Source organism: Vombatus ursinus, unplaced genomic scaffold (genome assembly GCF_900497805.2).
Source record: "Vombatus ursinus unplaced genomic scaffold, bare-nosed wombat genome assembly UNPS02014814.1, whole genome shotgun sequence".
NCBI lineage: Eukaryota > Metazoa > Chordata > Mammalia > Diprotodontia > Vombatidae > Vombatus > Vombatus ursinus.
In genome coordinates, this window is record NW_020954592.1 from 7,019,549 (window position 1) to 7,045,221 (window position 25,673).

Below are 25,673 nucleotides of genomic sequence, written 5' to 3' on the forward strand. Positions count from 1 at the left end.
GCATGACCAGAGAAACAAGGTACACAGCAACATGAATAGAAAGAACAAAGGACAACAACAAGGAAACAATTGAAACTGAAAGCTGTGAAATTATAATGACCAAACTTGGCAGTTAAGAAGAGATATATGTAAAAGAACCTCCCCAAAAAAATTAAACTAAAATTAGGAAAAAAAAAAAAGAACCTCCCTCCCTTCTTTGCAGAGGTGGAAAACTAGATGAGGAACATTTCAGATATCACTTGTTAAGGTTCATTAATTAGTCAATTAAAACAATAACAACAACAACACTTTTTTTTTCCCTCAGTTTTAATCTATTTTGAAAAGGGTGGCTCTCCAGGAGGGGAAAAGTTAGGGATACATTGGGAATGGTAGGTGATATAAAAATAAAAGATACCAATAAAAATTTCATTTTAAAAAATGTAAAGCCTTTGCTAATGATTAAATATTGTATCTCCTGAGCACAAAAGACATGTTGTCTCCCTCGCCTCTGAATTTATCCACTCTCTGCATCCTCAGGTGTTCATTTGTTCAAACAAACATCACAACACCACTTAGCCCTCAATAACCAAATACCCCAGGAATGTGAAATTAAAGATATGCCTTTTATTGCAGAAAAGAATGGGGATTAGAGACTTTTCTTCCATCTGCTGTGCTGCAAAGCATGAAAGAAAAGAACATAAAGAAAGCACTTTCCCACCTTGTCAAAGCAAATCAAAACCTAGTGCCGCCGGGGAAAAAGGTATTACATTTGCATCTTAATAGAAAATATATTTTATAAAGGGAAGACTGCATGCATTAAAAATGCTTAAAATTAGTCCTTTGGTAAAATACTTAGCACCACACTTTCACAAGCAATAATACTGTTTAACTTCTGTGTTAACTTTAATGTTTTTCCAAGAACAATGAAAAATAAATATATTTATTAAACCACAGGAACTATCTTTAAAGTGACAAACAATAGTTTGCTACTCACAGAGGCCTAGCCCATATTATTTAGCATGTGTGTTCCCCCCCCCATTTAAGGCCTAAGGCTAATGAAAAATTCAGAGTATTATCTTACCTTCCCCATCACCTCTAAACCTAACACTTAGTGGTACCTTGGGTTTTTTTTTTCTCTGACACTGAAGAATAATGAATAGGTGTAGAGATTCCTTTCTATAAAATATGCTTAATTCACCTTAGTAATAGTATCTGTGAGGCTTTTTTAAAAATTTTAATTATTCATTATTAGTATTAAATATAATGATTCCTCATTATTAATAATACATATGCTTTTAAAGAAGAGAAATATGACTTGAGCATGTGCACCGTTAGTAGATACAGAGAGCTCTGGCTTATAGATTGATCAAAAGTCAGGTAACATAAATCCATCTGGTTATAGTGTTTCTAGAGATAGAAATAGTAGGGTCCTCCAAAAACATTGGTCCTACAAAATTGGATGCAGTCTAACAGCCCGAGAAACCACTTACTGGTTGACACTGACCATAAAAGCTTTTGTGAATAGAACATAAATCTATATTTATTTATGTTGGTAATTTTCTGGTGTTAATGTCAGATATTATATCATTGTTTTAGTACCTAAAGCACCCTGGTTTCTATTCCCCATTCCTCCATAGCTTCCTTTAAGAAACCTGAAAAAAACCATTTGGGCCACAGGCGCCAACCTTTCATGCACTACCTTAGGTCAAAGAAATGATGCCTCATCTTTCATGGTGAAGTCCTCGGGTTAAAACTGGGAAACCATTCATTTCATTTGTGTTTGAATTCTTATTCACCTACTCATGGCCCAATTTCTTTTTAAAGTCCTTGGCCCATTTCTCTCCAACCTGGGCCTTGACTAATTTACATAATTATCTGGCTTACTAACACATTCCCGGAGAGGTCCCATGGCTAATAAATGATAGGGCCAGAATTGAATCCAGGTCTTCTCTAATTCAACATTCTGTGACTCACCCTCCCTGCCTTCCCTTCTTCCTTCCTCCTTCCTTCCCTTCTTTCCTTCCTTCTTTTCTTTCTTCTTTCCTTCCTTCCTTCTTTACTTCTTCCTTTTCTTTTCTTCCTTCCTTCTCTTCTTCCCTTCTTCTTTATTTCCCTTCTTCCTTCTTACTTTCCTTCCTTTCTTCTGTCCCTCTTTACTTCCGTCCTATTTGTCTCCCTTAATTCTTTTTTAAAGTTTTATTGATATTATTTTTCTTCTATCACTATCACTTACTTTCCTGATGCCTCCCCCACCCTCATCCAGCAGAGAACTTTCTCTTGTTTAAAAGAAAAATACAATTAGTCAACACATTGACCGTGTCTGACAATGTGCACCTCTTACATCTATCACTTAGTTACATCACTCTTACATCCATAATCCATTACTTCTCTGTCCAAGGGTAGGAGGCATACTTTCAAATGAGCCTGCTACCCTACCACAGCTCCTCTCCCTAAAAACACATATCCATCCTGTGTTATCTCTACAATCCTCTGTCTCTCCAGCTATGAGAACCGTTGCTGGTGAAGAATTTGCCACCATCTTAATTTTCAAAAGACTCATTTTTCTAGAATGAAGCATGGCATGTAACCAGCACTAAATAATTAACACTGAAGGTACAATAATGCTTATAGTATCACTGGTATTTCTTAAGCACTTAAAGTGCTTTGTTGACATTATCTCATAAGATCCTCACAACAACCTTTCAAGATAAGTTTTATAGGTAGTTTTGTAAAATTTACAGATGAGGAAACTGAGGTGCAATGAGGTTTTGATTTGCCATGATCACACTGCTTACGAATGTCAGAGGCAAGCTTCAGACCCAGGCAATGATTGACTACAAGTTAAGCACTCATAAGTTTCAGTCAGTACATGAGCCTGCTAGAAACATAACCATTGAAAACTAACATTATAGTCATTTCCAGATAAGGAGTGTATGTGTATGTGTGCATACATGTATACATACATACACACACACACACACGCACACTTCATTCTTTTCACTAGTAATAACCATTGCAGATAGATTTTAAATTTCTTGCTTACTGGTATCAAACAAGGCCTCCTAGATCAAAAGCACTTTATGATATGGATCCCTACATTTTTAGATTTGTATAAAAAGAGTTTTATCTAGATTGAATTTCATTTGTAAATGATGCATGTGATTCAAATTCAAATTCTTGGAGGTAAATGAATAAAATATGAACTTCCACAGGAAGTTCAAACATTTCCACAATTCAGTCTGAGTTTAAAAAGTTAATTTTCTCTGAGAACTTATAAAAACCTGAAGAAACTTGGCAGAGGGAAAGTGAGGAGCTGGGATTAAATGGCTTTCTACAACATGCAGGTGCTAGAATTAAAAAAAAAAAAACCCTAAGCCCCTACAAATACTGAATAGGAGTGAACCTCACACAGTTCCTGCTTTGCCAGCTTCCACCCATTGGTAAACCAGAGTTTGGAGAAAAGCCTGCCTTTGTCACTGATTACAGTGAGAAAGCTCCAATCTGCTCTCGAAATCCTTCAGTGAGCAGATGTTTAATTTGAACATTTTAACTTCCTGTTCTCTCTTTTTGGAAGAGCTCCAGGGCTGCTCCAATGCCCTGATGCAGCCCATCCACATGCCTGAATCCTTCGTACATTTCTCCACAAACAAGTGAGATTTTAATTTCAAGAATTCAAGCCGCATTCCTTCATCAGGAAATCGAACGTGCTGCAATTTCCTTTTCCTCTTGCCAGAGAGCCCTTCCTATGGGGATCCTCATCCCCTTCACCCATGTAAACACAGCTCTATTTCCCCTTGGGTTTGTACTTGATTCCCGCCTGCCTCCCAAGCAGGGTTTGCTTCATTTGTGTCTTTGTGCCTAGACTAACATCTTAGCTTTCCTTTCTCCTCAGCTGTCGGCTTTGCAAGCCAAGGTCCATTATCTCAAGTTCCTCAGTGATCTTCGATTATACGGGGGCCGTGTGTTCAAGGCAACATTAGTGGTAATTGCTCTTTTTCTTGACTTTATGAAAAGCCTCCATAGTCTGTATTCCATCATTATTGAAGTCATTCCTGCACGAGGCTCAGTCTGACGACAGAAGCAGATCAGTGCAGGTTCTTTCCTAGGGTTCATTTCTAACCTACTTTGCTGCAGTCTGAAAATATCAGAAGAAATGTTGAACTAGATAATACCAGCTGCAAAGTGCCCTAGAAAAATTTACAGACCCAGAAAAAGGGAAAAAACCAAAAGATTCTAACAATTGATATCCATTTAAATAATTGAGGCAGCAACAGCTTCCATGTTAAAAAAAAAATCTTATTAACTGAATACTCTAATGATTCATAGATTCATATATATTGTGATATGATGTGATAATGCTTATTTTCTGAATAATTCATAATATGTCCTGGCCATAGTATGGTCATATCCTTGATTTCTCATCTAACTGAAAGAATTAGTAAAGCAGCACAGAAACATTTTGCAACTAAAATGTAATCTTATTTTTAAAAATTATGGTTCTTCCAAAGGCTGTTTTTGTCTTCTTATTATAGCAGGCAGAAAAACGCTCAGAAGTGACTTTACTAGTTGGACCCAGGTATGGAATAAGTCATGTGATAAACACCAAAACCAACTTGGTGGCTCTTTTGGCTGATTTCAGCCACGTCAACAGGATTGAGATGTTTACAGAAGATGAAGGCTCCATTCGGGTGGAACTCCATGTGTTGGATGTGAAAGTAAGTCTTCAGTTCTTGCCGCCAGATGGTATAGCCTTGCTTTACTCACGGTGATTAAACAGTAGATGTATAGTTATATGAATCAGGTAGTACACTGGATAGATAGATCACTAGTCTTGGAATTAGGAAGAGTTGAGTTCAAATTCTGCCTCAAATGCTTATTAACTGTGACCTTAGGCAAGTCACTTAACCTCTCTAGGCTTTGGTCTCTTCACCTATCAAATGAGGAGGCTGGACTCAATGGTCACTAAGGTTACTTCCAGCTTGAGAATCCATGATCCTTTTGGTATATATCACAGGGATAGATAGATAGATTAGATAGATAGATAGATAGATAGATAGATAGATAGATAGATAGATAGATAGATAGATAGATAGATAGATAGATAGATAGATAGATGGATGGATGGATAGATAGATTAAATAGATAGATAGATAGATGGATGGATAGATAGATAGGTAGATAGATAGATAGATAGATGTTGTTGTTGTTGTCTTTACGTTGTTTTTCAGTCCTGTCCAACTCTCCATGAGCCCATTTGAGGTTTTCTTGGCAAAGACACTGGAGTGGTTTGCCATTTCCTTCTCCACCTCATTTTACAAATGAGGAACTGAGGCAAACAGGGTTAAGTGACTTGCCCAGGGTCACACAGCTAATAAGTATCTAAGGTCAAATTTGAACTCACACAACTCAAATTTCCTGCACTCTACGTGGCCTCCTGAAGGGCAGGGTTTGCTTCGTTTGTGTCTTTGTGCCTAGACTAGTGCCTGATATATAACAAATGTTTAATAAATGTATGTTGATTGATTGACTGATTGGTGACTTTCAATGATGCTTTCAAAGTTCAAATGGGTTCCAGAATGTCTCAGCAGTGGAAAAAGCATAGGACCAAGAAGAGACACTCCTCTCCTTCTAAGTGGCTATATGATGTTGGTCAAATCCCTTAACTTTTGGGGGGCCTCAGTTTCATCTTTTACAAAATGAGAGGGTTAGACAAGTTCTAAAAGTCTATGATTCATGCATGAGTCCTCTTCCTAAGCAAAGCAGGTGCTTGGTTTGTTGAACTTAATTGAATCAAATTGAATTGAACATTGATATCAGACCAGTTGTACTTTTGAATTCCAGGATGAAGGTGGGGGGAATGTCTCCTACTTAGTCCTCTTTCTTGGAATTTAATTCCTTCTTGTTAAACTTCATCTAGGTGAGCTAAGGGATGATGCTCAGGTCCTTGAGAATTGTTGTACAATTTGAAATCATAAGTTATCATATTTGATCCACACAACAACTTTGTGAGGGAAAAATCTCAGCTTTATTATCTACATATTTATTATATAAGAAATTGAGGGGTAAGTGACTGCCTCAAGATCATATAATTAGCAGATGCCAGGTCTGAATCCAAGTCTTCTGCCTTTTGGTTCAGGGCTTTCTCTGCTATATCACTGAATGTGGATGTTATGGAGGAAGGAGGGAAGGAAGAGGGGATGGAGGTATAATAATCTGATATGATGGGGGGGATAAGTAAACAAACCCTCTTCCTCAAATCATATGTTGATCAGACCACCAAAGGTAAGCGAATCCCCCCCTTGACTCCTCCACCCACACACAAATATACTTTTTTTTTGAGGAGGGTGGATTGGGGAGCACAGGAGTACAAGTCTGGTCTAGGCCTGTGATTTCTAGGTATAGAAAACTGCCAGGGTTCAATACATACCAATTAACAATAGAGTTGTTTGAGGCATTGATGGATTGATTGACTTGTCTGTGGCCACACAGATAGTATATGTCTTGAACACAGGCCTTCCTGACTCGAAGGCCAGCTCTCCCTATCCCTATGATATGCTGACTCCTTATTTATATTTGGTATCCTAACGTGTGCTAACATTTATGCTGAGAAGAACTAGTAAGCCCAAGTGATAGAACTCAACCAGGAGAGATGCCCCCTATGCTGACCCTACAGGATGAGAATTGAGGAGGAGAGAGAGTATATGAGTGGTTTTAGAATGGCGATTAGGGAATAGGAAGAAGCCTTAGAGTAGGAAGAGATAGAGATAGAACCCACAGCCAGAAAAAAATCTAACAGTAGGAAGAACTTGTTGATCTAGGGGATTTTGTTTCAAGAAAAAAGAGGAAGCCTATCAAATATTCCAGCGGATATGTGACATCATCAGTTTGGATGCTCCCAACCTATCCATCCATATGTGCTCCTATCTTCCCTGTGCTGAGAAAAAATCTTTGTACTAAATTGAGTGAAATCACCAAGTCAAGAAATCACCAAGCTCCATGAAGAAAGCAAGTTAGATGTGAGGTCATTGAAGGAAAACTAAAGACCAGGCAAAATTTATTGTGCTTTCTCAGTGACCATAGAAAATGAGAAAACTAGCTCAGGGAAACTGATCTCTGGCCTACTCGCAGTCCAGAAAGCCCAGCATCTAATTTCAAGGTGTCGATGAAGTATTAAACTAACATACAGATAAGTCTGTCATGATTCTTTTAGGAGATGTGAGCACCTTTCTCTGAGTAAATCACAAGGAACAATCCCATTGGCCAATGGAAGATGGGTACCCCCTCTCCCAGTGACCTTAAAAGGCAGTCAGTTTGTGAGAGTGAGAGCATGCAGGTTCAGGATGACCCTGCAGATGGTCAGAGGGGAGTTTCTCTTTCCTCCCCTTCCACATTGGCCATGGTATCTAGCAGCAACTTGCAAAGGGAGCTACATCCCATCCAGCACTTGGAGAATTCTTTGATTCAAGAGCATTCAAGGTACAATGGAGGGATAAGCCTGGATAAAGAAAAGTCTCAGATAGAATGTTACGTAACTGAGTAGACAGGTGGTTGGAGCAAAGGGTGGGATTTTCTTCCCGGGCTAGGGGTAGGGAAGGGTCAAGGGCTACTGGGTGAGGAGGTGTCCTATAGCTGGAGTGGCCAATTTTTTGCCAGGCCTAGAGGAAGAGAGAAAAGAGCCTCTAGACATGCCTTCTTTGGGTTGCATACCAAGCAGAACTTCGGTCATTGTGTATGCTGTTCTCCTGGTACTACTTTTGGGTAGTTTCTTAGTGAATCTCATTTTGTCTGACACCTCTGAGCCACAAGAAGTCTATCAGATAATCACAAATCCATTCCCATGAGCCGTCCTTGCTTTGACTTACAGACCAAATCTTACCAATGGATAACAGTCCTTGAGAAAGGCTGTGGAAAAAGAGGAGAGGCAGCTTACAAGGTGTTTTGGTCCTGTGGCTCAGACTGCACAATGAGCCTAATGGCACCAAATGCTTCAGTTATTTGTGAATAAACAGTTATAGAGTTTTATCATCAAAAAAAAGTCTCAAGGGAAGAAACAGCTTTGAGGAACAAGACTCCTGGCAGCAGAGAAGAGAGTCAACTATAGACTTAAGAGAGAACTAGCCCTGACAATCAGGGGTCAAGCTGTGGAGAGAAGCAAAACCTGGGACCCCACCGTAACAACCCTGAGATGCTGTACGCAGAGATTCGTGAGGACTCTATGAAGACAATAGGAACTACCGGGCCCTGAAGTACCTGGAGTTTTGAGTTGTCTTTGCCCCACGTATATCCTACACCTGTGTCTCATTACAGTTGTACTTTAAATGTGAGCCCACTCAAATTTAGTCTGAGTTTATGGAGTGGGGGTTGGGGGGGCATGGTATTTTGTAGCTACTGTTCTCAGTAAATGGCTTTGCCGAGAGTTAATTGCATCTACTGTCTATTAATGGGAAGCATACCAGTAGCATCTCACAAGCTATAATGTTAGGGGTACAGTCTCACAGGGTTGCCCCTAGAACTGGAGATAGCAGGTGCCCCCTGGGGATCAAGCCAGAGAGTATGAGAGCAAGTTGGGAGAGTCGAAGAAAGGGGATTAGCATTAGGTCAAAGGTAGAAATATGGATTAGGAAGCAGAATGGGATACTGCTGATACCACTGGCTTGCATTAGTCTACTCCAGCTTGAAGTAAGCCTGAATATGAGTATACCCAAATTGGTCCACATGAGATTCACTTTTGAAGTAACTAGACACATACACTGGTGGGGCACTGGACAGGAAATGGGAAAGGAACTAAACATGGGAACAGCAGCCACAGGAAGGGAAGGGAAGGGAAAGATACTATCACAAGAGGCTGCACTTCTCAGACATCTGGACAGAGTCTGGTTTCCATTTAAAGCTGCTCTGGGGACAAAAAACCAAGGTAGATGCAGTTGTTGTATGTTGATATACATACTGTGAGAGGCAATGTAGTATAGTAAGTAAAGAGCCAGACGCCAGAATCAGGAAAGCCTGGTTTATATAAAATAGCGTCTCCAACACTTAATATAATATTACCCTAATTAAATCACTTAAGTACCCTGAGCCTCATGCAATGCTCTAAGACTAATTTACTAACTTACAGTTGACTGAGAAAGTTCCCAAAGGGCATAGGTCACACAGATCCTTGAAGTATTCATGTGTGAGTGGTTATGTATATTTGCGCCTACTCACATATGTATGTGTATATGTATACATTCATATGTATATGTGTATGTATACACACATACCTAACTACCCACACATAAATTACTTCAAGGATCTGTGATCTTTGCCCTTTGGGAACTGTCTCCGCCAACTATAACTTAATAAATTAGTATATAGTGTGAACATACTCACATATCTGAGTATGCATAGGGGGTATACATATACATACCCAGAACATATAAATTATACCTACACATACATATATATGCAATGCATATATGTGTGTATATGTGTGGACATATGTTTATATGTATGTATTTTTTATTGTATTTATTATATAAGCATAGGTATATATTTATATGTATATACATACCTATATTGCTATGTGTTTCTTATCATATTGTAAAGTGAGCTCCAAAAAGGTATGGGCAAGTCATGTGATATGTCTCAAACATATCCAGTCATTCAAAAACAATTGAGCAGCAATCTCACTGCCTTCACTACCAAAGTGGGGGAAAACATCTTTTTGGTTCTTCCTTGTTTTGTCCTTTAATTTGTCCCCCATGTCAGTTTCTTTGATGTAGCATCACTATTTGTAGAAACATCTAGCAAAGATTTCTGTCAGCACCGATCTCTGTTAGGCTCAGTGATTTTACACTTTATTTTAAAGTATGATATCATTGCCTAACTTTGCGACCTCGTTTCTTTTTTGGCTTTTCAGTCATTTCCAACTGATTTCTACAACTCTCTAACACTAATTTTCACTCTGATCCTTAAACTTTATCTTCTTGCTATTTTCAGATTGGAGCCTGGTACCTGGTAACCAACCCCCTGTAACTCTCAGCTTCTTAAGTGTCATAACTTTGGAATGAAAACCAAAATACTTTCTTTCCAGAGCAAGTGGATTTGATTTTGTTGTAGGATTTTTTAAAACAGGATTCATGGAATAAAGCTTTCCATTTTATCAGATTTTAAATGAATTCACAATTTGCAGGTTTTTCAAAGGCTGTCTCCTGAATATGAGTATGAAAAGTCTTTCTATGCTGGGCATGTCTAACTTATTCATTTGTTGTTCTCCACTGAAGCATTTGCAAAGATACTCCTTTCACGTACACTTCATAAACATAGATGTCTAGACACTGACATTTCAATAAGGTGTTTTAAAATGGACAACCTTTAACCACAACTTTCTCTTGTTTTTAGCCTATTATTCTGCTAATGGAACCATCGGATGCAATGAACCTTGCCTGTTTGACAGCTGGATATTATAGGCTACTGGTAGATTCCAGACGGTCAATATTTAACATGGCCAACAAGAAAAATGCAGGAAACAGAGAAACAGGTATTTTCTTATATAAATGCGACTACCCCCCATATCTCTCCCCAGTTATGTTGGACGATATGATATATTGGAACTGACGTCAGGAGACATCAGTTCAAATTCCACAGCTCTGACACTAACCATCTGTAAAATCTGTAAAAATCTCTTCTGGGGCTATTACGGGTAAAGTGACTTATAAACTTTAAAAGACCTATAGATGAGGCAGCTATTAAGATGATGAGAGAGTTCACCCCTACTCCCTCAAAAAAAGTAAAACATGATATGAAGATTTAACATAGATATCTTTAACTAGCTTAACTAGACTAATGAAAAAAAGAGAAGATAAAAATTATAAAAACTAGTTCTCATAATTTTTCATCACATCCTATCATTGTGATACTCTAGTGATGTAAAACTTGACCCCAAAAAGAATTATATTGATTATGTAAATATATATATATATATGTGTATGTATATATACCTATAAGTAATGGGGTAATCACGTGTTCTTGAAAGCAAGAAGCACTGTGTGGGAGTGAGAACATTAGGTTTGGAATCAGAAGACAGGACTACAAACTCTAGCTCTTCCACTAACTGTGAAACCCTGGGAAAAATCCCTTAACCTCTCTGTTCTTCTGCTTCCCCATCTGTAAAATGGGAACAATGATCTTTGCACCACTTATATCATAAGTTATTACAAAAGTGTTCTATAAACATTAAACTGGTATCTAAATGTAAAACTATTATTTTTAGTGTGATAGAAGTCAAAATGGATCAAACTGCTACCAGTCTATATGTCAAGTTTTTTTCAAGGTTATGACATTAGGGCAGAAAGATCTAATAGGTTTATTAATTAGTCTATCCCAGGGATAGCTCTCTTCCTCGGAACCCCTCCCAGTGCCTTCCACACTTCCTGGCAATGAGATTCCCGAGGAATACGATGGTGGTGACATGATCTTCCCACCCTCCCCAGCAGTTATTTGGGCTATGGCAGCAGGAACGAGGCAAGCAGCAATGACATCTGGGTAAATCAGTTACCTGGTTAACTGCAGGTATCCATCACTTCACAGGCCAGACAAACCCTAGAATTAGTGTTGTTGCTTTGACAAACCTTAAAAATTAACTAACGACCCATGGCCATGGCTTCCAGGTACCAATTTGGAGCCTGATTTTTCATCTCGTTTGCTAGGCTGGATTCTCAAACCCCTGATAGTACTTAAGAGGTGAAGGGGGAGGTGAGGAAAAATACTATAACTGTGTTTTTAAATTATTGTTGTTTTCTGTGATGGTGACGATAACTAACATTTATATAGAGCCTACTTTGTGCCAAATACCATGCTAAGCACTTCATAATTATTATCTCATTTGAGCCTCACACAGCAAGCAAGGTAAGTACTATTATTACCCCTTTTTTACAAATGAAGAAACTGAGGCAAACAGAGGCTAAATGACTTGCTCAACATCACACAGTTAGTGTCTGATTCTAGATTTGAACTCAGGCCTTTCTGGCTCCAGGCCCTGGCACTGTATCTACTGTACCACCTAGCTGCCCCTGACATAATAATGCCATTATACATGTATACAGCAGGCATTTAATAATGCCTTCCCCAGAATTTCTTTATAGATGTACAAAATAGTCCCTTAATAATGCCTTCCCTAGAACTTCTTTTCTACCAAAGGCCATGAGACAGATATGGTTTGTCAAGGCAGAGAGTGGGGTAAAAATCATCTAAAGGCTAAAGTAAAATAACAAACTAGTCTTAATTGCCTTTTTAGCCAGTAAAATTGAGAAATGTAAAACATTTTTCTTGATTACATCTTAATTAAAAATAAAGAGCATAAGAGCAGACAGATAGACTTCAGTGCATTGCATATACCCTCTTGGGAGTATTTAAGGGAAAGCATGATGTAATATGTCAGACCAGGCTCAGGAAGGTTGAGAGCTTGGCATCAAAATTGAAACAAAATGAGATATGTACTCCATCTAACAGTTAAGAAAAAGAGGTTTATTTAGGTATAGCAGGGGAAAGACATTCAGAGCAGGGTAAGGTTTCATTCATTCAGCTAACCATAGCTTTCCCATGTCCATCATGCCATTGATCTGCTTGTCGCAAGCCTGAGGGTGGGACCAGGTAATCAGCCATAACCTAGTTTCGGTCCTGAGGGCATCAGAAAGCTACTTTGACTGCCTTTTAATCCTGTTCCTCCCCTGAGTCAATGAAATCTCCAAGACCATCTCAGTAATTTTTAGAAAAAAGAACAAGTCCAAACCATATGTCAGGGTACAGGGGCAAGATATTCCTCCTGTCAAATGTGGGCCAGACTCGTATCGGCGAAGAACATAAGAAATGGCTGTGAAGTTAAGCAGGTAGAGGCAGTAGCCACCCGGATGAAATCACAGATCTGCCAGATGCCAAAATGGAATTCCAAATGCTATTTAACAAATTCAGAAAGTCATTCATTAAAAAAAAAAATAAACACATTTTCTAAACAATAATCATTTAGGCACTTAGGTGGCACAGTGGATAAAGTGATAGACCTGGAGTCAGCATGACCTGAGTTCAAATGTGGCCTCTGACACTAACTAGCAGTGTGTCTCTGGGCGAGTCACTTAACAGCTATCTGCCTCAGTTTCCTCAACTGAAAAATGGAGATAACAACAGCACTTACCTACCAGGATTGTTGTGAAGATTAAATGAGATAATATTTGTAAAGCATTTAGCACAGAGACTGGTACATAGTAGGTGCTTATTTTACAAGTAAATGATTGTTTCCTTCCTTCCTAATCACCTACTTTGTGCGTCATATTGTATTATCAAGATGCAAAGGTAAATTCATACAAGTTAATTAATTTTAATTAATTAATTCAGTTAATTAGTTCAGTTCTATGTTATGGCAAGTTAAAAAGAGGGGCTAAAGACCAAAGAGGAGGGAAACAAAGAAGACGAAATGGATAGACTGATAAGTATGCATAGACACACACAAAAAAAATACACATACTTAAAGAGCAAAAGATGACCATAGAAACAGAGGGAGAAGGAACTGAAAGAGTTTCAAAAGCATTTGGAGTGAGTGTGCTCATATGTTATTCACTTTGGCTATAAGCATCAGAGAAGATTCACTGACCTCAGGGGAAAAAAAAAGAATCCTCCAGCACTTTAACCTAGTCCTATCATACTGGGGTTAAGATTTTTTTGGAATTTGTTTTCAAATTTCAAGGTTCTTTTTTTTTTTTTTGGTAAATCAAGCAATTTTTTTCCTGGAATGCTAAAACTTGTACACATGCATAAAGAAATTGCTTACATTTTAGGAGTTTCCTTGGTAAAAAGGGTAAGCTTTTCACAAATGTATCATGGAACCAAAGGCATACTGCATGCCTCAGCCAGTGCTGTCCTGAGAAACAATAATCTACCTAACTTACTCATACTGTTCTTTTTAAAGGGTCATAAGTATCACCAGAATTTTTTGTAATGTATAAAACTTACATAATGTGTAAAATTTACACAAACTTACTTAAAGTTTGAAAATATGGCCATTCTTGAAATCTACTGTCTTAATCACTTTTGAAGGAGAAAAGCCCTAACTTTCTCAGTCTGGAAGACAGAGACAAGAGTAACCTGTTCCTCTGGAGTTGCAACACCATCTTACAACCTTTCAGAGTACTGTGACTAAATATTTTAAAAGCCACATTGGGTTTTCAGGGCTATAGGCACCTACGTATAAATAATATCACTTCTTGGTAAGTGAGGGCTCAGTGAAATTCAGCTGTTTCCCCACTCCCATACTGCAGCATCCTGTGTGGGACATTTGAGCTAATCCTATTAAATCAGGGTCTTTTAGCTAGCCAAGGTCAATTCTTTAACCAAAAGGTCTTTAGCCATGTCTACATACATGTATAAAATGTTTGACTAACCAAACGTTCATGATACTGAATGAATTAGATTAGGAAGCTTTCAACAGCCATCATAGAAAATAGAATGCCCTATAATGTGTCTTTGTGTGGATCTCTTTTTAGGTCCTGAAATGAAAGGAAAGCATAATCTCCTTGGCTCTGATTGGAACTGTGTACCGCAAATGACCACTTTCATCTCTGATGGGGAACAGGAGCCACAAATAACGTATATAGACTCAAAACATAAGAATGTTGATATTGCCGATGATACCTTATGTCCAAAAGACCACAGGCATCTGTACATAGAAAATACCTATCATTCAGACAACCTTGATCACCACCTGACCAAACAAGGTGACCCCACCAGTGAAGTGGAAAGTAGAGGCCTTGCTCAGCAACCATTGCTGTCACTTTCGGGGCTGGAGGCAAGTCAAAAGGCACAGGATTCTCCCAGGAGTGCTAAAGTATCTTTTATTTTTGGAGATCTTGCGTTGGATGATATTAACCCCAAAAACCTTGGTTATGAAAGACTATTGGATGAGAGTCCAGAAGCACTGGAAAAGCAAAGAGCTCTTTACATGAGCAATGCCAATGATATCAAAGGCTTGGATTTCTCTCCAGATGCCGATAGCATACAGTTTGTGACAAACTCTGTTTATGCAAACATTGGCGATGGGAAAAACTTCGAAGCTGCCGAAGGCATTGAAGAGCCTTTGCTGCATGAGATCTGTTACTCGGAAAACACAGATGATGCTGAGGATGAAGATGAAGTGAGTTGTGAGGAAGATCTCGTGGTCGGAGAAATAAACAGGCCTGCCATTCTCAACTTGTCTGGGTCCAGCGATGACATCATTGACCTCACATCCCTTCCTCCTCCTGAGGGTGATGATAACGAGGATGACTTCTTGCTACACTCCTTGAACATGGCCATTGCCGCTCCTCCTCCCGGCTTCAGGGACAGCTCTGATGAAGAGGACTGTCAGCACCACACAGCCCAGTTTAGGGAGGACAAGGAACAGGCCAGCAGCCTGCAAAATGAGGAAATTCCTGTGTCCCTCATTGACGCTGTCCCTACCAACTCTGAAGGAAAGTGTGAGAAGGGGCTAGATGACGCTGTAGTCTCCACTCTGCAGGCCTTAGAGGCATTAGCAGCTTCAGAGGAACAGCAGACAGATGACAATTCAGGTTCTTTCATGATTGTTACATTCATTCAGTGATAATCATACCATTTCATCCCTGCAAGCCATTTGCCCTAGGAAGCATTCATCCCTGTTATGTTGTATAGCCTCATTGACTCATGTCCCATTTCATAGTACGTACTGGACCTACTGTTACAGGGTCTTTTTTTGTTTCTGTTTTTGTTATTGTTGAAAGTTTTTTTTTCAGGGTTTTGTTTTTGTTTTTTCTTTTTTTTTTTTTAACATGTGGCACTTTTTTTTTCCCCTTCCTTTCCGGAACAACTGTGCAATAAAGTCAGAATCCTTTTTTTTTTTTAAAGGAAAAAGAATATGTATTTTTATAAGAGATGAATTCCATTTTCTTACATGTATTCAAGTGCCTGCAATACCTCCATTAATTGGCTCTTGTTTTTTATGGCATACAGGTGTAGCAATCTTGCGAGCGTATAGCCCTGAGTCTTCCTCAGATTCAGGTAATGAAACTAATTCTTCGGAAATGACTGAGAGTTCTGAACTGGCCACAGCACAGAAGCAGTCAGAAAACTCCACCCGCATGTTCTTGGCCACTAGTGAAGGCTACCATCCCCTTGTAGAAGAACAGACAGAATTCCCCATCTCCAAAACCCCCTCTGGAGGCTTACCTGCGAAGTCCTCCCAGGCCCTGGCTGCTAGACCAGCAGCTGAGCTACAGTCCAAAGTTGTGCCTTCAAAGCAAATTCTTCCTTCCGATAACATGGAGATGGAACCAGAAACCATGGAGACCAAGTCAGTCACAGACTATTTCAGCAAGTTGCACATGGGGTCAGTGGTGTATTCTTGTACCAGCAAAAGGAAAGGCAAGCTGGCTGATGGGGAGGGGAAAATAGCCCCTGAAGGGGCAGTGACAGGAAAAAAGCAGCAGGGACCTAAAAAAGTAGAGATGGAAGAAAATGCCAAAGGGAAATTTGGTACGCTGGCATCACGAGACAATCCACGACTAAGCACTTTTAACCTGGAGAGGACTGCCTTTCGCAAGGACAGCCAAAGATGGTATGTGGCTGCTGATGGTGGAGCAGCTGAAAAGTCTGCACCAGAGGTGGGGACTGGGAAGGCCTTTCAAAGAGTGTCTGGCCTTGGGACAATGGAAACTGAGTGTAAGGATGAAGGAAATCCTGAGGGGGATAACAGTGGTGCTCCCGGACTTGGCCAAGGTGAAAGCTTTCTGCCTGACATGACTTGTGTGTCCTCAGCCAAAGACGTAAATCATCATGAGGATGCCGATCTGTCTGCCGATGACCATCCTTCCAAGCTTCCTGAAGCTGAGCAGGGTGTGGCTCGCCTTTGTGACTATCACTTGGCCAAACGTATGTCATCTTTGCAAAGTGAAGGACATTTTTCTCTGCAAAGCTCCCAGTGCTCTTCTGTGGATGCTGGGTGTAGCACAGGGAGCAGCAGTAGCACCTGCCCTACACCTGTGGAATCTCCCCTCTGCACCTCAGATGGGAAGCACATTATCTCTGATGCCTCAGGGAAGGGTATGAGTTACATTCCTGCAGATGAGAGACCTGCTGGGCTTTCCAATCCCGGGGCGACTTTTAAGGAATTACACCAACAGACTGATCCTATGTGTCACCGGATGACAGTGCCTGTTATGCACACAGCTGTTAATGCTGAGCCACTGTTTGGCACTTTGAGAGATGGATGTCATCGGCTCCCCAAGATTAAAGAAACCACAGGTACAGCACCAGAGAAGTGATGGTTTTGATTCTTTGGGGTATCACAAGACAGGGGTGTGTAAACAGAATTTAACTTAAACTTGAAAAAGTGACCTAAGGAGAGGTGCAAAAGATAAAGGCAGGCCTCCAGTCAATTTAAATATCAACCTTACAGTCCCTGAAACTTAATAACCTTTTAGGTAACTAAATTAAAAGCCATTTTAAAATTGCATTCACTATTCACATTTATACCGCCTGTACACTTTTAGAGTTTAATTGAACAACACTGAATCTCTCTTATGCCCAAATACTAAATGTGGGCTTTTATTTATACACAATATGCATGATTTAGGAGACAGCATTGTTTGACATCACAAATTCATATATATATATATATACTTATATATATATTTACATATATATAAAGAACATAGTCATTTGGTGTCATCCTCTATAGACCTCTATTAATTATGTCATTACCAGGGAAAGAAAATGAAAGATTGTTGAGATTTGGGAGACAGATCATTTAGTTTATTCTTTTGCCTTCAGGTCAGGCTATACCTGTGGCCAAATGTCCCAGATTTTCCCAGAAAGTCTCAATTTCAAATATTCTGTCCCATAGGCACTATAAACTATCAAAATGTCCCAAGAATTGCAATGTTTCAGCAAATAATAACTGAATAAGTCAAAGCAATAAGGATTACAATAAAAATATACTTCAGTTCCCAAAGTCTGTAAGTCATAAAAGACAGGATATCATAAGTAGGCTCAGTTACTTATGGCTGTAGAGATTATCATAATTCAAGTAACTGTGGTGTTTCTGGCACATCTAGCACAAGTAGAGCAGTGAGATTGTCATCTGGGTCTCTCCAATGGCAAAAAAAAACCATGAATATCTGTGTGGTTATGGCAACAAAGTAAAGCTGATTGGTGATATATCCTGATTTTTAGTTTGGAACCCATGGTCACTTCAGCCATACTTAAGCCATACCAGGCAGGCTGGTGTACGTAATGTTTTTAAAGACTTCTAGAAAGGAAGGATTCCATAGTGTCCTTTTCCAGCATCCAAAGAACATCAATGACAGAAAGGTAATTTTCACAGTTAATGTAACTCTTGCCAAATTGAGATACCTTTTAGCCCAATGCATGGGCTAAATGAATTCACAGGAAGTGAATTCTTTTAAGAGTATCAATCCAAGTGCATTTCAACTAACTGAATAATCAATCTCTCTGTAGGATGTGTTGCCTAAAGGTGCTGTTCAATCCTAATAGCTAAACCAAATATCCACCTACTAATAGCAGCTTAATTCATGAAGCTATCATTATCTCCTATGAGAAGATTATGCTACTCAGTTTTATGAATAAATCAGTTGTCTTTGGATTGGCAGTTTTCAATATTCCCTCATTATACTAGGCATTGGTTGCCTCCATTAAAAGTGTTACCCCAATACTTCACCTTGGTGTGGAGAATTCTTTGCAGAGCTGACCCTGAGCTCTACAAAGCTAGAGTTGGCGGTAGGAAGAGCCTGAATGGAAAGTCTTCAAGACATAAGATGGGAGGGGCAGGTAGGTGGGACAGTGGATAGAGCACCATCCCTGAAGTCAGGAGGACCTGAGTTCAAATCCAGCCTGAGACCCAACACTTGATGCTTACTAGCTGTGTGACCCTGGGCAAGTCACTTAACCCCAATTGCCTAAATTAAATAAATAATTAATTTGAAAAAAAAAAAGACATAAGATGGGCAAAGGACCAGGTGTCCATTGTACAAAAACCTAGCTAAGCATGCAGAGAATTATCACTAGAAGACTGACAACAAGGTGATGATTTGGGGAGGGGAGAAGCAACTCATGAAACCATCTGCCTAAGACACCCATGGAAAGGTTGTGATCTTATAAAATCACAGATCTATAGAAATGCAGGTATGGCCTTTATTGAGAAACAAAGTGGTACTCTGTCAACTTGGCATGAATTTCCCAAAATGTGCATGTAAAATGGATAGGGGTCCCCTAGACATTGAGGCAGAGATGATCCTCATGGTGATGCTTAATGATTCTCTCTGTTTTCCTACTCCCCCTAGTGTAGCTTTCACAGAGCCTGGGAAGGGAAGACGAGGAGGCATGTCTTCAGCTTGTTCTCAACATCCTAAAGCTGATTCCATCATGCTATCATCCAACATTCACTCTGAATCAAAGGTGCCAAGTCCAAATCAAGACCCTAATGATTTTCCCAAAGCGAACCAGGCCTACGGAGTGGCAATGAGTTTGTGGCCACGTGAGCTGAGGGGAGGGAGCCTCCGAACGCCACAGAACAGAAGGGTTCTGAGACGGAGCAGCAGTGTCATTTCGGGATCCCCGGGCTGGGAAACATTTCTGGAGAGGAAGAAGGCTGCTGTTGGCTTGAAATGTTCTGGCATCCCAGAAGCGGCTGAGTCCAAATCGGAAAAAAGGGTCGAAATTCCCCTAGGCAAAAAGTTAACCAAAAGTTACTCACAAAATTCCATGCACTTAGGCCCTGATGGGAAAGAGAAAAGGAAATCTTCAGGGGCCCACAAGGACTCCAAGCTGTATAGAACGTTACCTTTGCGGAAACTGGAGGCCAGCAACTGGAGATGCCACGGACCCTTTAGTCATTGCTTCCTAAATCGAGGGCAAGATGAGGATGGGGACGATGAGGAAGAAAACTGCGTGGCCCGTCGCCGAGTATCCTGCCTCTATCCACCTGAACTGTCCCGAGAGGTGCCAGAACCAGCCAGCCCGTCCCTCCCTGCGGAAATCCAGAAGAAGGTGATGGTGGTGAGGGATTCCTCCAAAGTTCTCCCGGGCGGTGCGCAAGCCCCCAGCAGCCCGGTCTCGGACTTGAACTTGAATCCCTGCGAGCTGGCTTTCGAGGCGCGCATCGCAAGGATCAACATCCTGAAGGAGAGCAAGTACGAGATGCCCAGCGGATTCCTAGCCGCCCAAAACGATGCCAACGAGCTGCTCTGCCTGGTCCGGTCCTGTGCCGGGAGGAGAGAGGAGTCATCGCCCCGGGCAACCAGGCATGACCTGAAGCTCTCCCAGTACAAGCAGCTGTTATCCATAGAGTCCAGACATCTGGGAAGTGCCTGCAGGAAAATGGCCGTGGCGGACAAGAGTCCCGAGGAGATGCTGGCGGCCGTGACCTCCAGCTTCCAAGTGCTCTGCTGCCTGACCGAGGCCTGCCTCCGGCTGGTCAAGGTTGTGAGCTCCGACGCACAGCGGCAGGAGATCGTGGCCAAGATAGACGAGGTGGTCATCAACTACATCTGCCTCCTGAGGGCCGCCGAGGTAGCCATCGGGAAGACGTCCGCGGACCCCAGCTTGCGACTCTTGGCCCGACACTCGACCACCATGGCTGCCATTGTAAGCACACTAACACGTTCTCTGAAGATGCTTTTAAATAAATAAGTAGAAAATAAAAGGTGTGAAAGTCACTTCATGAGCGACCTTTGCAAAGCCATACATAAACTTTTATTTACTCTCTCTGTACTGATGATGAACAAGATGTTCTCTCTCTTCTCCTCTGTATATTTTGTTATTTTATATAAAAATAGGTATGAAAATCAAAAGTCACATTACTGAATATCGAACAAGTACTAATCAGATGTATTCTGTTTATAGATTTCTCTCTATATATATGTAAAAGAAGTATATGAAGAGGGTGGTGACTTTGGCTATTTTTCATATAGTCTAAACAGGTCTATGATGTGAAATTTTAAATACTGCAGTGTCAGAAGAAAAAGAAATGTACCCTCTCCCTCTTCTTCCAAGTTTATACTTGGGAGCCACAACATTCGTATTTAGAAGCAAGAAATTGAATCATAATGTATATAAAACAGCAGTTAATGTTTTAAAATTATAATTTTTAAGCATTGGAAATAACAAAAAAACACATTTAAAAACCCAAGAAGCTATTATAAATTATTAGAAAATATATAATAAATTGATTTTTGTTCATATTGCCTGGTTACTTGTTTATTTTCTAAGCACTAAAATTTCTTAGGAAAGGATGTGATTGATGTCTTCCAGTCTTTCTAATGGAAAACTCCATGGGGTAAGGATGGCCAAATGAATAGGAACTGGGTGCAATTTCTCAAATATGAATTGGAGAAGGGGGGGGGAGGATGGGAAGAAGGGAAAAATTGTTTCTACTCTGTTCATTCATTTTTCTCATGCTGTTTGTAAATGGCATCTCAGAAGTGAGGACAGGTAGGTTATTAGATAATCTATGGAAGCTGCCCCTAATTCTGAACATGGGTTTTGAGGTGATCTGATTGTAGGGAACAAGAGGACCAACATTAGAAAAATTGAATTATTTGATGGGGAGAAGAAGGTCTGCTTTGTACAAAATGTCAAAACATATGCCATAAATACTTAGTTGCTTTTGTTTCCACCTGGACTGGTGTGCTTTTACTCAGTGAGAAACATTTCCAGAAACAGCAAGTGAGTAGAAATCATTAAGAATAAATGCAGGGGAAGCTAGATGACTCAGTGGATAGAGCACCAGCCCTGAAGTCAGGAGGACCTGAGTTCAAATCCGACCTTAGACACATAACACTTACTAGCTGTGTGACTCTGGGCAAGTCACTTAACCCCAATTGCCTAACCAAAAAAAAAAATAATAAGAATAAGAATAAGAATAAATGCAGACCCTGAAATCTAAACCATATCATGCACCAGAACGTTGGTGGAAGTGCGATTGAATAGAGTTCACTGACTTTGGAGTCAAAAAGACTTGATTTTGAATCCTGATTCTATTGTTCTCTTCCTGGGTGACCTTGGATTACTTTACCTCTCTGGGCTTGTTTCCTCAACTGTAAAATAGAAATGATGTTCTCTAAGGCCTCTCCTAGAGCTAAATCCTATCTCTGAACTCAATGCATGGAGGAAAATCCTTGTTTACATATTACTTCATCTTTGTGGACAATATGGGCTATTGACCACACTTTTCAATATTGTTATTTTATGGAGAAATAGATATGAGATTCAAGAGTCAAATTTACTAAATATTAAACAAGCACTAATCAGATATGTTCTATTTATAGAATATATTCTACAGAATATAGCTCGTTAGTCCATGTTGTAACACTAATACTCTTTCAGTTCATGGTCAGTGATACCTCTTTAGATCATATCCTTAATTCCTTTCCTGGCATTCTGTAGAAAAGAACTCATGGCCTTCTTGGAAATATAGAAGAAGCAGTAAGAAGCAGTAAGTCTATATTTAGCTAGAAAATGGTAGGTACATTAGAAGGACTAGACGTGTCAATTACATCAATTGACACAAAGATTTTTGTTTATAATTTTTTTATAATTTACTATAATTGTTCTATCTGTGCTAATGCATTTTAATATAAAGAATTACAAGTAGTCATTAAAATTTTACTTTGAAATTTCAAAAATAAATCACCCTATGTCTCTAGTATGTGCTAATATACTGTGTCAATTGACACAGCTTGATTTTTTGAGGTATTATTAAATTCTGGTCCTTTTTTATTAGCCAACTGGAAATTATTCCCCACCCCACCCCCATGACTGTCTAGGACAAAAAGAACAATGAATGTGGAGTCAGAGGGCCCAAGTTTTAAATTCCACTTCGGCTACTTGCTACCAACTGTTTGAGAATAGCTCCTCTCTGAGCCTCCATCTCCTCATCTATGAAATTAGAGGTTGAATTAGTTCATTTCTAACATCTCTTCAAGCTTTAAGTACACATCCTAGTGTTATAACAAAGTCATCATATCATCATAAAGTATAATCTAAATCTATTTCTATGTTCTTAAGCATATAAAACTTTCAGAAAATTGTTTGAAGGCCATAGCGGTCATAACTTACATTTTTACAGCACTCATCTTCCTGAGTTCAAATCTGATCTCAGACACTTACTGGTTGTGTGACACTGGGTGTGACATCTGAAACATGAACTGGAGAAGGAAATGGGAAACCACTACAGTATCTTTGCCAAGAAAACCCCAAATGGGTCACAAAGAGTAGTACTGGACAATTACACAGACCTTATCTTTATCCTCACAGTAAAGTTGTGAGATAGTGCGAGGATTATCCCCTTTTAAGAGATGATGAAATTAGGAGCAACTAGATGGCACAGTGGATAGAGCACCGGCCTAGAAGTCAGAAGGACCTGAGTTCAATTCTGGCCTCAGACCAAGCACTTGACACTTACTATCTGTGTGACCCTGGGCAAGTCACTTAACCCCAATTGCCTAAAAAAACAAACAAACAAACAAAAAGAGATGATGAAATTGAGAGATTAAGTGACTTGTATCCAAAATCACACAGCCGGCAAGTTTCAAGGCAAAATTTAAACCTAGGTCTTCTAACTCCAGATATAGGTATTCTCTCCACCATCAACATCCTGACATTATATAACCTCTTGAACTAGAAACTTGTACTGTCTCATATGAGAAATCATTCCATATAAGAACTAGTTGAAAACACTGGGGATGTTAAACCTAGAGAGGAAAAGAAATAGAGGGAATATAGTGGCCTTCAAATATTTGAAATGTTTCATGTGGAAATGCGATTAGACAAAAATAATCCTAGAAGGCAGCTGAACTCAGAGTAAATTTATTGACCAATCTTGATCCCAAAGGAGAGTTGTTGAAATACACTCTCTTCTTTTTTGAGACGGTAGTGGTGGGGGGTGGACAGGAGAGGAGACTGTAGGTGAAGAATGTTTCTTACACTATCAGTTTTAGCAACTGGAACTTCTTTACAAGAGAGATTTTATGGCAGTAGCAAATATATTAGAAATTATCTGTAACAGGAAAAACAAAAGGCATCAATATTTTTTGTGATTGATTAGACTTTTCTATTTGGTCACAGAGAATGGAGCTAGGACCAAGGAGTAGAAATTATAGAGATTCCTTGCAACTCCACAATTCTATGTATGAAGCTGGCAGCTAGGTGGAGTAGTGAATAGAGTGCTGGGCTTGAACTCAGGAAAATCCTGATTCTGACACTTATCTAGACAAATCACTTAATTTTTCTCAGTTTCATTACTTATAAAATAGGAATAATAGCTCCTACCTCACAGGGTTGTTATAGGGATCAAATGAGTTTATATTTGTAATGCACTTTGTAAACCTGAAATTTGGGCAGCAAGGTGCTGCAGTAGATAAAGTGCTGGGCCTCAAGTCAGAAAAGCTCATCTGCCTGAGTTCAAATCCAGCCTCAGACACTTACCAGCTGTGTGAACCTGGGAAAGTCACTCAACCCTATTTGCCTCAGTTTCCTCATCTGAAACATGAGCTAAAGAAGGAAATAGCCAACCATTCCAGTTTGCCGAGAAAACCTCAAATGGGGTCACAAAGAATTGGACACAACTGAAATGACTGAACAACCAAAAAAAGCCTCTAAAACTAATTTACAAATCTTAAAGGGCTATGTAAATGTTTATTATTATAATCATTTGCATTGTGACTTTGAGCAAGTTAATTAACTATATGTAAAGCAATTTTCATACTTGAAAGTGTTTTGCAAACTTAAAAACCTATATTAGTTATTATTATTATTTGAAACCCAACTTTGTTACTTGTTATCACAGTGACTTTGTAAATTATATAACCTCTGATTCAGTTATTATTATTATTACTACAATTAATGGTCATGATTATTTGATTTTCCACAAGTCTGGGAAAACTTTATTAATCCACACTAATTATGGCAGTTTGAATTACAAAATTATTTTTATCCTGACTTATAGAATATTTTATTTCATTATTTTCAAGTATATACTTAAAGTAGTTTTAAATTTTTGTAATCATTCTTTGTGAGCCTCTCTCTGTCTCTTTCTCTCTCTCACTCTTTTTCTCTCTCTCTCTCCCTCCCCCCCCCTTCTTAAAGTAAGTTTAAAAATTTATAATCATTCTTTGGGAGCTCTTTCTCATCACAGAATCAATTAGCACTAAATATGTCAGTGTTTATTATGTATATCCATACATCGAAAGTATTTGAAGGTGCTTGAAAACAATGTGTTTTCAGTTATTTTAACACCCCATCTTGCTCATCTATCAGCTTGCCTGATCTGTTAAGAAAGTATTTGCTAAGCAAAGTCCTTCTACACAGATGACTCCAAAATATGTATTTCCAGCTATGATGTATTAACCAAGTCTCATTCCTATATTTTTAAAAGTTTTTTTTGACATTTCTTTGAATTTCTTGAATTCTTGAATCAACATTTTTTAATATCTAGCAATATCCTTAGACTCAACTCATCATGAAATCATAAGCCTTAAAGGTAAAAAAGTCCTCAAGAGATCATTTAGCTCAGTTCTTTTCTTCCTTTAGATGAGCAACTTCTCTGAGGCCCAAAAAGGTTAATTTTCTCCCCACAAATTGAATCTCATTTCCACTACTCAGTCACTCAGCTTGAGGAACCATTGAGTTATCTTTGA

The 25,673-nt window shown here is 39.3% G+C and overlaps 1 protein-coding gene across 1 annotated transcript in view; it reads left to right on the forward strand.

Annotated features, from left to right (window-relative positions):
* FRMPD4 (FERM and PDZ domain containing 4) overlaps nucleotides 1-20,667 on the forward strand; it is a 279,887-nt gene extending 259,220 nt beyond the window's left edge. The window contains exons 11-17 of the mRNA XM_027835294.1: nucleotides 613-739; nucleotides 3,872-3,961; nucleotides 4,512-4,694; nucleotides 10,360-10,498; nucleotides 14,493-15,554; nucleotides 15,973-17,262; nucleotides 19,325-20,667. Coding sequence (XP_027691095.1) covers nucleotides 613-739; nucleotides 3,872-3,961; nucleotides 4,512-4,694; nucleotides 10,360-10,498; nucleotides 14,493-15,554; nucleotides 15,973-17,262; nucleotides 19,325-20,667 — 4,234 coding nt within the window. The remainder of the gene's footprint in view (nucleotides 1-612; nucleotides 740-3,871; nucleotides 3,962-4,511; nucleotides 4,695-10,359; nucleotides 10,499-14,492; nucleotides 15,555-15,972; nucleotides 17,263-19,324) is intronic.
* The last annotated feature ends 5,006 nt before the right edge of the window (nucleotides 20,668-25,673 follow it).